The sequence below is a fragment of the Bos taurus genome, chromosome 11 (genome assembly GCF_002263795.3).
Source record: "Bos taurus isolate L1 Dominette 01449 registration number 42190680 breed Hereford chromosome 11, ARS-UCD2.0, whole genome shotgun sequence".
Taxonomy (NCBI): domain Eukaryota; kingdom Metazoa; phylum Chordata; class Mammalia; order Artiodactyla; family Bovidae; genus Bos; species Bos taurus.
This window is the reverse complement of record NC_037338.1, coordinates 47,911,333-47,924,541: the sequence shown is the minus strand read 5'-3', so window position 1 is coordinate 47,924,541 and position 13,209 is coordinate 47,911,333. Positions and strand designations below refer to the sequence as shown.

The window sequence follows — 13,209 nt, the reverse complement described above, 5'->3', positions numbered from 1 at the left end:
CTTTGTTGTGGCATGCATGCAAGATCTTTACTTGCAGGGTGTGAGATCTAGTTCCCTGACGAGGGATTGAACCCAGGCCCCTAGCATTGGGAGCTTGGAGTCTTAACCACTAGATCACCAGGGAAGCCCTCATCTTGCTTCTGCTTGTACTCATTCATGTCCAAATCCTTACAAGTCCATGGACAGTAGCCTGCCACAATCCTCTGTCCATGGGATTCTCCAGGCAAGAATAATGGAGTGCATTGCCATTTCCTCCTCCAGGGGATCTTCCCAACACAGGGATCAAACTCATGTCTCCTGCATTGGCAGGCAGATTCTTTGCCATTGAGTCACCTGGGAAGCTCGAAGTCCCCATACATTTGTCGTTTTTATAAGGATACCAGCCATATTGGATTAGTGGCCCGCCCTACTCCAGCATGACCTCATTTTAACTTACCTAGTTACATCTGTAATGGCTATGGCTGAGCAAGGTTACAATCAGAGGCTGAGGGTTAGGACTCTGACACGTGAGTTTTGGGGAGATGCAACTCAACTCATAACCGTTTGGGGAAACACTCCTCTTCTCCCTTAATCTGCTTCTGCCCACAGCCCAGAAGGACTTTCTAGAGGTTTCTCTGTCCACTTCTGGCACTCCCTAGAGGGAGAATTGTCCATTGGGTGGTTCAGGGCCTGCTCCTTTTGTTCATGTCCTCAGGTGGGTGGGGCTGGTGGGGCTGCCAAGGCCACACTTGTGGGCATGGCTTCCCTTTGCCTGTCCAGCGATCCTGCTCTCTCTATCCCCATGGGAGTGACCTAGTCCACCCCACAGCCTCATGCTCCAGCTCCTTGCTGTGTGGCTGTCCAGCGGGACATGTCATTCCAGGGCTGGTCTACAGATCCAGCCACATCATGTGTTCCTTATAGGGTTGCCTGAGTGGACAGCCTGGGGTCTGCTTTCAGGGTAGAATCAGACCTAACCCCGCAGGATGTAACATGTAGATGATCAAGATTTACAAAACTAGAGGTGATCAGTGTTCAAGAACCCCATCAAGGAAAAGCCATTAAGAAGAAAGGACATTTTGGGGACTTCCCTGGTGGTCCAGTGGCTAAGACTCCCAATGCAGGGGGCCTGGGTTCGATTCGTGGTCAGGGAACTGGATCCCAAATGTTCTATGCCACAACTAAGCTGGTGAAGCCAAATAAACAAAAATAAATATTAAAAAAGAGAGAGAGAGAGGCAACACCAGGTCCATTTCTCTCTCAGTCTCTCTCCTTTAACTCCCCTTCCCCTTCCTCCTTTAAGCAAAAAGAAGACATTTTTTTCTTAAAACAAAGTTCACTTTATTACATTAGTTGTACATACTAAAAGAATATGAAATGCAGACTTTGTCTAAATTCTCTTGCTGACTCTCTTGAAGACAACGTCGCCCTTCGTCATGGTCTGAAAGCCAGAAAAGAAATCATGAAATGTTCCTCTGATGTAGAATTATAAAGAATAGTTAAACCCCCAGTATGCTAATATATGCAGCAACTCAGAAACGTCTCTGTTCTCTATAGGACCAGAGGAAGGATCGGCAATCTTTTCTAAAATCCCATGCCAAGTCTTTGTCACTTCCTCACATGCAGAGCTGTCCTGTCTTTTACAGAATTCCTTTCTACATCAGTGACTTAGAGCAAGACCAGTTCAATCCAATCCAATTTCTCAACATTTCATTGAACACTTCTTGCTCCTGCTCATTCTCTAACTTGTGTCTGACTCTTTGCGACCCCATGGACTGTAGCCTGCCAGGCTCCTCTGTCCACAGGATTCTCCAGGCAAGAATACTGGAGTGGCTTGCCATTTCCTTCTCCACAGGTGCCTTATTGGCATTCATTGCAAGATGGTAAGAAATGTACAAAGCCCCTCATCTGTAATGAGAGTGGCTCCTCCTAGGGTTGTGCAGTGTATCACCATGGATATCAGTCTTGTGAGTAAGATCCAGTTCAGAGGAACCCCAGCTCTGCCATTTCCTGGCTGTATGCTGCCTCAGTTTCCACATTTAGGAAATTTGGCATTGGTGGGAAGATTTGAGAAAATGTGTGGAAACTGCCTGGGGCACAAAGGATGCTCAGGAAGCAATAGGAGAGACTGACCACAGGAAATAGTCACTGCTCTTCATGTCTCCCCTGACACCCGACTACCCACCTCCCCACCCAGCCCCAGGTACTAGGACCCCCAAGCTGAGAGTGCAGACTTACACTGGTAACAGTGTCACCATTGAATTCAGTCACAGACTTGATGCCCTTGAAAGTTGTCACAAGTTTATTATCACCTTCCTGCTGAACCACTGCCTGTAGGGGACAGAAGAAATAGCCTGTGAGGACGGGTCCAAGAGGGAGTAACTCTCTCACTAATGAGGTTGGCTCCCCGGCATGGGACTCTGCTTACAGCAACCAAACCCCCTTCCCTGGCTCTGAACAGAAGTGAGGTTATGTAAGAACTGAAGAAAACGGCAGGGCTTCTTTTGTCAGACTTTTCATTTATGGGCTGTGATCCAGGAGTCAGCATAGGATGGCTAAGTGGTCTCAAATCAAACACTAAAATAAAATCAAGTAACAATTCTCCAAGTTAATGGAGGGAGGAAGTAGATTCAAAACACTGGCCGTTTGGGAGAACACCTGTCTTGGTTTTGTGTTACATTATGTTATTCCTTCTAGCACCTTCATCTTTCCTCTTGTGGTCTCCTTTTCACACATCCAGGGAGAGGTAACAGAAACCCAGCAGGGAGCAGAAGATACTGGCCAAGGTTAAAATTTGCCTCCAAAATCGACAGCTGGAAAGGGCCATGACTGTTTGCCCCTTACTGTTGGCGGATAAGAGAGTTTCCCTTCTAAAATTTATCATAGGTTTCCTGATCTGTAATGTTTCATCTGGGGAAGCAGAAGTCAAGAGCCACTAGAAAAGGTTAAAAAAAAAAAAAAAAAAGACCAATGGTTGTGCTGAGACAGATGCACAAAGTTTTCTGGGGTCGGGGATGCTGGGGGAGAGGAGTGAGGACCTCTGCTCGGTGGTATCAGTGAGGCTAGTATTGGCATGCGGGGTTTGGGAGGGAGGAATAGAGACCCTTTGTGAGGGGCACCCCCTTGCCTGGATCTCCCTGCCACCGCCTGCCCACCACTCACACATCCTACCTCCAGCTTGAATTGCATACCTTTTCCACAGCCCAATAGAGGTGATGCTGGCTTACCCACTATCTTTGCTCTGCGAAGTGACTGTGTCCATTTCACAGATGAGGTAGCGAAGACCAGGAGTCACTGACCAACCTGCTAGGCTTGATCTGAAGGCCTGCCTGGAGCCTTGGTTCTCTGGTATAGCCAGCACCTCCTTCAGGAAGTCTCTCCCCATGATCACCAGCTCTAGGCTCGGCAAAGCCATTTCCTTAGGCTCAGGGATGAACTTAGGGCTCTGTTAAGGTTTTGCACTGACTCTCACTTGTCTGTTTCTGGGCCTGGAAGATCTGAATCTTAGACTCCTGCTCCGGGTCTGGTTCCCCCATACCCTCCATATGGGACAGCTCAGATTCTCCTCTAGTCAAAGCTATGGTTTTTCCAGTAGTCATGTATGGATATTACAGTTGGACCATAAAGAAGGCTGAGTGACAAAGAATTGATGCTTTTGAACTGTGGTGCTGGAGAAGACTCTTGAGAGTCCCTTGGAGTGCAAGCAGATCAAACCAGTCAATCCTAAAGGAAATCAGTCCTGAATATTCACTGGAAGGACTGATGCCAAAGCTGAAGCTCCAATACTTTGGCCACCTGATGCGAAGAGCCAACTCACTGGAAAAGACCCTGATGCTGGGAAAGATTGAAGGCAAGAGGAGAAGGGGGTGACAGAAGATGAGATGGTTAGATGGCATCACTAACTTCAAAGGACAAACTCGGGGAGATAGTGAAGGACAGGGAAGCCAGGTGTGCTGAAGTCCATGGGGTCACAAAGACTCGGACGTGGCTGAGCAACTGAACAACAATAACAGATTCTCAGGCCAGAGTTCCTCCAGGAGGTCCCAGGAAACTGACACCTTCCCTAAGAGCTTCTTAAGAGCTGGTTTATTCATTTATTTTTAATTGGAGGATAATTGCTTTATAATATTGTGTTTTTTGCTTGTGTGTTTAGTCGCTCAGTTGTGTCTGACTCTGCAATACCATGGACTGTAGCCCGGCCGGCTCCTCTGTCCATGGGATTTCCCAGACATGAATACTGGAGTGGGTTGCCATTTCTTATTCTAGGGGATCTTCCTGACCCACGGATCGAACCTGCGTCTCCTATGTCCCCTGCGTTGCAGGTGGATTCTTTATCCACTGAACCATGTGGAGACAATATTGTCTTGGTTTCTGCGATCTCACTGCCTTTCCACCCCAGCTGTGGGTTTAGAGATAGGGTCTCAGCAGTAGGAATTGTAAGCTGGGAGCCTTGAGGAAGGAAGTCTGGGGCAAGGCTCCAGGAAAAGTTCTGGAGGCAGAGGGTGGCTGGAGGGGGTGCCTCCTACCTTGATCTTCTCCCCAGTCATGAACTCCATCTCACACTCCTCCCCCAAGGTGAACTCATTCTGGATCACTTTGGAGCCAGCGGTGATGATGAACTTGAAGTGCTTCCCATTCTGCACGATTTCCGACACCCCCTTGATATCCTTCCCCTTCTGGATGATGTCATCGGGCATCCCTGGAGAGAAGCATTAAAGGCTTAGGGGTGGGCAGAAGTGGGAGTGGGGCATCCCTGGTGGCTCAGTCGGTAAAGAATCTGCCTGCAATGCAGGAGACCCAGGTTAGATCCCTGGGTTGGGAAGATCGCCTGTAGAAGGAAATGGTTACCCACCCCAGTATTCTTGCCTGGAGAGTCCCATGGACAGAGGAGCCTGGTGGCCTACAGTCCATGGGAGTGGAAAGAGTCGGACGTGACTGAGCCACTAAACAGCAGAGGTGGGACCTGCAAGCTGGCGGTCACAAGAGAAACCCTGTGGTGAGAAGCGGGAGGAGAGATCCCTGAGGCCTTGGCACTTCCTGGAGCCCTGTGAGCAAACTGAGCTTCAACCTCTGAAAGGGAAGGTCAGTGGCCTGACTTGGCCTGACCTCAGGTGCCCACTATCTTGCCAGTTTGGTTTGTTAAAAAAAGAAAAAATCACTTCTCAGCCCTGGGGAAGCTTTCCTCGTCTGAGCACCTGCTTCTTACTCACTCTCCCTCCTCCGTCCTCCCTGTTTAAAGCTCAGAGACTTTGCTCTTTGAGAGTAAGTATTTTTTTCCTCCACACTCAGGGTGACCATCAGCTTGTCTCCCAAGCCAGGTCCCTCCTGAGAGTGAAAGGGAAGCTCTTAAAAATTATGCCAGGATGGGAGGGAGATTCAAGAGGAAAGGGGTATACATACACTTATGGCTGATTCATGCTGATGTATGACAAAAACCAACACTACAATGTAAAGCAATTATCCTCCAATAAAAAATTAATTAATTAAAAAATTATTCAGGGGCAAGAGGCACACAGCAGGATCGTGCCTGGCAAGCCTATGCCCCCATCCCTACTTCCACCTCTGCCATCAAGGCTTTTAAGGAAGATGGACCAGGAGTCCCTTCTCCGGGGACAGAGTGTGATGAATGTCAGAGTGTCTGTGCTGTCATATGAACTGAGGCTCAGGAAAACCAGGTGCACTGACAGTGATGGGGAGGCTCCTGTTGCCAGGTGAGGGATGCAGGGACAAGAGGTGTTGTGTTGTGTCCTACAGGAGAAGATCCCAGCTCTCAGCCACCCCAAAAGACTTCCTGTCTCTGCCTTTGCTCTCTTCCCCACCCTCTCCTGCTCAGCACTCTTCTTTGTCTCCCCACCCCATTTACTTCCTCCCCCTGGAACACAATCTCCTCCTCCAGCCCCCAGGGGACACCTTCTCATCTCCCAAGGCCCAAGGCTCACCTTCACTCCTACCAAGCCTTCCCCTGATACCCTCCCATGGCCTCCACATCCTCCTGTAAGTGACTCAGTGGGGTGGGTGGGTGACAGGGATTTAAAGTGGGGTCCCTGGGAACTAGTGCTGGCTTTATATCTCAACTCAGGTTGGGATTATGATCTGTGTGACCCCGGTTGGCATTAGTTGCTCTGTCAAGGCCTTCATTGCCTTGCCTGTAAAATGGGAAAAATAATAGTGCCGAGCTCAGAGTTTTTGGTGAGGACTCAACCTGGTGGCTCATACGGTAAAGAATCTGCCTGCAGTGTGGGAGACCTAGGTTCAATCCCCGGGTCCAGAAGATCCCCTGCAGAAGGGAGTGGCAACCCACTCCAGTATTCTTGCCTGGAGAATTCCATGGACAGAGGAACCTGGTGGGCCACAGTCCATGGGGTTGAAAAGAGTTGGACACGACTGAGTGAGAGGAAGCTAACAGCAGAAAGTTGGCTGTCCGGGGCTTTAGCACGAGGCCTGGTACTGAGTCAACACTCAAGGCACATTAAGAGAGGCTGTGTTGCATTTATTTCTTCTCTTTTTTCTTTCTCTAAATTCTGACCTTGAAATGTGGCTCATTGTTATCTGTCTTTGTGGTATCTGCTCAGCACAGCACTCTGCTCAGCGTGTGGTTGGCCTTGAATCAAAGTTTGTTAGAAGAGTGGGGAAAGGAATGAATGAGTGAATGAACACGGTCACCCAGTGAGGTGGCCATGGAGATGACTTCACTCTAGATCAGATCTTAGTTCAGTGCCATTTCCACTTCCCTAAGGCATAGTCTTGTCCAGGGAGGAATAGCCCAAAACTGCACAAGGAACCTGCAGAACATGATTCCAAATCTGTATGAAGCTTGAACTGCTCCTCTTGTCTGACTTCAGGACCCTGACTGGCCACCACCTGCAGGGCCAAGCCTTCATGGCCACGATCCCCAGCCTTGGCCCAGCACTCACCAACTGCCTTCATGAAGGCCTCATAGTTCTCCTGGGTCTGGACTTGGTACTTGCCGGAGAAGTTCATGGTGGCGGTGATCCAACAGCTCTTCTGGCAGGGCTGCCAGTGTGGGCTGGTGTGGGCTAATTTATAGGGGGCTCTTTCCTCTCCAAAAGTCGGTCACAAGTCATCAGCTGTCATCTCCTTTATGGCCAGGGTCAAACATTAACTCTTGAGAGCAATGGTCAACGATAAAAAAACAGGATGGGCCTGGCAGTGGATTGCTCCAATTCAGCAAACATTGATGAGTGTCAATCAGGTGCAAAGCCCTCCAGCCCTGCAGCCTTTAAGACGCCCCTTTCCTGTGAAGTGTGTGTGTGTGTGTGTGTGTGTGCATACCTTCCTATTGTTGTTGTTTAGTCGCTCAGTTGTTTCCGACTCTTTGTGACCCCATGGACTGTAGCCCACCAGCTTCCTCTGTCCATGGAATTTCCCAGGTAAGAATACTGAAATGGCTTGCCATTTCCTTCTCCAGGCAATCTTCCCAACCCAGGGATCAAATCCCTGTCTCCTGCATTGGCAGGCAGGTTCTTTACCACTGAGCCACCAGAGAAGCCCATACATACCTATACACAGAAACCTGCATGTGTGTGCATGTTCACATGTATGTATACCCATATACATGTAGGTGTGTGTGTGTGTGTGTTTGTGTGTGTTGGAGTCTAAATCTAGATGCTCCAAGAAAAATACCAAGGAATCCCTTCAGCCTCAAAATCTCACTTTAGTTATATAACCTTACGATCTCCTCCCATCTTTAAAAAAATAATTTTTAAAATTAATTTATTAGAGGGTAATTGCTTTATAATATTATGTTAGTTTACATACTGTACACTATGTTGCTGGACAACATCGTGAATCAGCTGTAAGTACACATATATCCCCTCTTTCTTAAGCCCAGCCCTCTAGGTCATCAGACAGCACTGAGCTGAGCTCCCTGTGCTGTACAGCAGCTTCCCATTAGCTAGCTATTTTGCACATGGTAGTGGATATATATATGTCAATGCTACTCTCTCAGTTCGTCCCCACTCTCCTTCCCCCACTATGTCCACAGTCTTCCCATCTTTATCGTCACACAAACTTAGTTTTTACAAACCTGTCATCAGCCCCTAGAGCTGCTTTGGGAATCCCTCCTTGATGCCCACAGGTGCACAGTATCCTTTTGGAAGTGTGAAAGGATACCTTTAAATCAGACATGTGGAAATTGAGATACATTTAATCAGCCAGAGACAAGTTAGGAGAAAGAAGAGGGTAGGACCTCCTGGATCAATAAAACCTATCAGGGTATCCATGCCTCCCTGTGGCTTTCACGGGGCTCCCTCTGCCTCTCTTTTCTTCTCCCCTTGGTCATCTTCTCTGTGAATCCTCTGGGCTCAGAGAACACGTTGCAAATATCTATATTCTCATTCCTACTGGGATTTTTTTCTCTAAGTCTTCTTTTCCACTGTACCTTTTCTTTGGTATTCCCAACACACAGGCACGTAGTCAACGTCCAGTGAATGATGAGTCAGCAAATAAAAACGGTCAGCGGACAATGAGGCCACGTTGTTTCTCGTTAAACAAAAACAAGAGATAGAATAGTCAGGTTGGTCCACCCTATCAAACCACTGAATCGTTGGGGCTGGGCAGCCAGGAGATTGGTGTGTGTGTGTGTGTGTGTGCCTAACAGATTTGCGCCTGGCTGAAAGTTTAGCATGGGCGGATGTGAATAGGGCTGGTACTGTGGACCCCAGGTCCAAGAGCCAGTGACAGTCTTCCCACCCCTGTCGGTCTCTCTCCTTTCTCTGCAGTTCTGGTCTGCCATTCCAGCTTGAGTCTGAGCGGATGGTAGGAGATTCCAGGCAGAGCTTTCTCTGTTTGCTGGATAGTTCTCTCCCCTGCTAGGGGATCTTATCTGGTCCTACATGTAGCACAGTCACCAAGGTGCTCACTTTCTCATCTGCCAAACTGGCAGCCCTCCCCACCAGAAATCTGCACCCCAGAACTTGCTGGGCTGCTGGGCCATCTGCTCTGCAAGCCTAGAAAGCCCTCAGGTTCTGACTGTGCCTGAGGTAGGGGACCCGTGAGTAGCTGAGGACTCATGACAGGGGACACCGGTGCCCCAGAGCAAGACTAACAGGGTGTGTCAGCCCACAGTAGAGGTGCGTTCCCTTCTCTCCAGCCCTCTCACAATACTTTCCCAAACTTCCAGAGTTCAGACTTGTTGATCCAGCAGAGTACCTTAGAAGTCCACGTGCTCATGCCAGAGCCTGGCTCTGGCTTTCCTGGCAGGTGCACTAGCATACATCCTGCCACGGGGAGATCACTACCTGCCAAGCAGTGTGGGCAGAGGGTAGTGGCTGATGTGCCCGAGGATCTGGCACCAGTAAACCTTTTCCTCCAAGTGCAGAGGCGGGCTCTGCTCTGCCCTCCCTCTAGCAGTGCCTGGGACACAATGTGCTTTCCAGGCCACAAGTCAGGATGGTCCCTGGAGCACATTAAGCATGAGACGTGTATGTTGAGAACTCACAGCCATTTTTAGTTACCACGAATGCCATGGCACTGGGATGGAAGTGGGGAAAATGGCCCAGAGAGGATGACGGCACAGCCTCCTCTTGTCTTGTTCTGAACCTTAATTGTGTGAGTCACTTAGTTGTATCCAACCCTTTGCTACCCTATGGACTGTAGCCCACCAGGCTCCTCTGTTCATGGAATCCTCCAGGCAAAAATACTGGAGTGGGTTGCCATGTCCTCCTCCAGGGAATCTTTCCAACCTGACCCAGGGATAGAACCCAGGTCTCCTGCACTACAGGCAGATTCTTTACCATCTGAGCCACCAGGGAAACCTTAGGTCCCTTTAAATATGTCTCCTTGTACTGAGGGTCTCCACCAGGTGGGACGATGATTTTTTGGGGGGATGGGATATGTAAGGAAGTAAATGGAGAAGGGCATGGCAACCCAGTCCAGTATTCTTGCCTGGAGAATCCCATAGGCAGAGGAGCCTGATGCCCTACAGTCCATGGGGTCTCAAAGAGCTGGACACGACTGAAGCAACTGAACACACACAAAGAAGTAAAATCCATTATCTTAAGAACTGGAATCAGAATTTGTCTCAGAGAGGAAACTCGTGTGTGTGTGTGTGTGTGTGTGTGTGTGTAAGAGAGAGGAAATGATCAGATAAGCTGCTTGGGAGAGAGAGCGAGGGAGCTGGGGAGGTGTTCAGTGAGGCTGAGATGATGAAGCAGGGCTGTGCTGATCAGGAGATGGAGAGAGAGACACTGGTTCCATCTTCTTTCTCTCTCCCGGATGGTTGGAGAGAGGATGGAGCAGGGCAGCATGCCGAAAGGAGAGGGGCCAGCAAGAGGGTATGGGGTGACAGGTCACTAAGGCACCCCCAGGCACAGGGAGGTTTCTAGGAGGACTGATGTTGAATCTGAAGCTGCTTGTTTGCTGCCAAGTGAATCCCCATCCATCTTTCTTTAATTATCTCCCCAGCTACCTCCATGTTTCAGTACAGTATAATTCTTGCATCAATAGATGTGCAAGAGGAAAATGATGAGGGGCTGAGCTTCACTTCTGGGTTGATGTGATGGAGCCGAGACAGCACAGTGAAACCAAGAAGTACTGAGAACAGTACCTGGTACTGAAAGCAAGAAATACTGAGAACAGTACCTGGTACTGAAAACGGTACCAGGAAGACCAGTGGCCAGGGGATGCATTCCCTCAGGGATCTCCCTGAGGGAGATCTTAGGTTGGGTTTAGGAGAAATTCAAGCTAATTTTGTTCAAACCCCAGAGGACCATCCAATCTCTGCTGGCATCTGGGTTACATAGGCTATTGTTGTTTAGTTGCTCAGTCATACTTGACCCTCTGCAACCCCGGGGACTGTAGCCCACCAAACTCCTCTCTTCATGGGGTTCTCCAGGCAAGAGTACTGGAGTGGGTTGCCATTTCCTTCTCCCCGGGATCTTCCCAACTCAGGAATCAAACCCTAATCTCCTGCATTGGCAGGCAGATTCTTTACCACCGAGCCATCAGGGAAGCGTATGGAGGCTAATGCCCACAGGCTGACAGCTGGCATGTGTCTGTCTAATGACGGTGGTTGGGCCTTGGGCTAAATTCATTTATACCTGAGACCTCCTCCCACCTCAAAACCCTCCCTGCTCTATCTGCGAGGATCACTGGCAGTGGCCTGGACACACCACACTCTAGTATGCAGTCATGCCTGCCTAACACCTCTTCTTGGGTAAAGGGATACCGGACATAAATTCCACATCTGGACTCTCTCCCCTTGACCATGAATGTCAAATGCCACACCCACAGTGCTGCTCAGTGGGCCCCAAGGTGGAGAGAGGGACAGAGCATCATAAAAGTTTCTTCATAGGGCAGGACAGTATCACTCCCAGAGACCTATCAGGAAGCCTGGATTGGCTACCTTTTCTAGTGTCTGAGGGAGAGCAGTGCCTAAGAACCAACTCCCTGCAACCCTTCCACCTGCCCTGCATTCCCTGCCTCCCCATCCAGGCAGCACTGAGCGTGACCGGCTCAGAGACTGGGCAAGGGGCTGGCCTAGCTGCTGGAGACCCTACAGCCTCCACACAAAGGGACAGCCTGACAGAGGCATGTGGACCAAGACTACAGATATGAAGCAAGGACTTCTTCCCTCTCCCAGACCCAAGACAGGGAGACTCTCAGGCAGCCCTCGATAGCCTGCTCTTGGCTAGACTGTGTGTGTGTGTGTGTGTGTGTCTTGAAGCCACAGAGATTAGTAGCCACTGCAATATTTAACACTTGTAAATGGTTTTCCATAAAATCAAAAAGGGTAATGACATTTCTCGCCCACGAGCTAAGTAAACACAAGAGGAGATAAGTCCAATTGCAATGACAAAGTTCAAGTGGCTTCCAAGAAGAAAAAAAAAAAGACTCCTGTTTCACAGGCTCAGCTTCTGATTTTTGTCCACTCAGAGACTGCAGCCCCCTCCGAGCCCCACCAGACAGTCTTTCTCTTTACTTTCCCTACTAGGTGAGCAGTGTGGAGGCATGGGAGCAGGGACAGCCTCTTGGTAGCCAGAATATGACCGCCATTCATTTGAGGCCAGGCTCCTCTGCACTTGGATCTGACCCCAGGACGCCTGCAGCTCCAGTTTGTCCAATTTCCTGGGTGTTTTGGGAGATGCCACATGAGCCATACTTCTTTAGAGGCAGGGCTGCAGGAGGGGAAGGACTTGAGTTTGGGTCTAGGGCTCCTGCTAACAGATGTGTGACCCTGAACAAAAGCACTGAGCTTCTCTGGGGCTCCACTTACTTATCTGTTGAATGATCCTGACTGTCTCCTGAAAACACGTTGTCAACCTGTGTCACCTTCAGGAATGTGAAGGTCCTATCAGAGGCGGGGGTCACAGCACTTTGCATCTGCTTCTGCTGTGTGCCCAGAGGTATCTCAGCTCAAGCCCAACTGTTATGTTGATCTGACTTGAGGACAGGGCTTCCCAGGTGATTCAGTGTTAAAGAATCCCTGCTGCCAATGCAGGAGACAATGAAAGTTCGATCCCTGAGTCTGGAAGATCCCCTGGAGGAGGACATGACAACCCATTCCAGTATTCTTCCCTGGGAAATCCCATAGACAGAGGAGCCTGGTGGGCTGGTTATAGTCCATGGGGTTGCAAAGAGTTGGATGTGACTGAGCATACACACACACACAAAACTTGAGGACAAGTTTCCTTCCCATCTCCCTGGGCCAGTGGGTAATGTCTCTAGGTGCTCCAGGCTCAGCTCACTGCTTACTGCTCCAACTTTCAGTTCCTACAGAGTTCCTGGCATCAAGGGATTTTTCTTTCTTTTCTTGTAACCTCAGCCGTACATCGGAAACACTGTTATGGTTCAAGCGGCAGGTTCATCCTGAGGGAAGACTTCGTATCAGCTTGGTTTGGCCATGTCATCACTCCTGCAAGTCTCTTCTTTCTGTCACGTGCTATTTCAGATCCTTTGGGTGGGATTTCAGGATGTACATCCTTCTGCAAAAATGTTTAAAACACCTTCGTAAGCCTTGCTGATCATATTCTATTCTGTCTCTTCAATCATTGTAAACTCCTTAAAGAATCTCATCCTATGACTTCCCTGGTGGTCCAGTGGTTAAGAACCCACCTTGCAATTCAGGGGACGCGGATCCCATCCTTGGTTAGGAAACTAAGATCCCATATGCTGAGGAACAACTAAGCCCATGCACCACAAGCAGAGAAACCCCATGTGCTGCAATTAATGAAACCCCCATTCTCTAGTGCTGTCACGACACAACTAGAG

The 13,209-nt window shown here is 49.3% G+C and overlaps 1 protein-coding gene across 1 annotated transcript; it reads right to left on the bottom strand.

The window, feature by feature from the left end:
- Positions 1–1,295: 1,295 nt before the first annotated feature.
- Positions 1,296–6,995, bottom strand: FABP1 (fatty acid binding protein 1). Its single transcript, NM_175817.3, is given in 4 exon segments — positions 1,296–1,420; positions 2,218–2,310; positions 4,506–4,678; positions 6,894–6,995. Coding segments are annotated over 4 exon segments (384 nt in total). The 5' UTR covers positions 6,961–6,995; the 3' UTR covers positions 1,296–1,369.
- Positions 6,996–13,209: the final 6,214 nt, after the last annotated feature.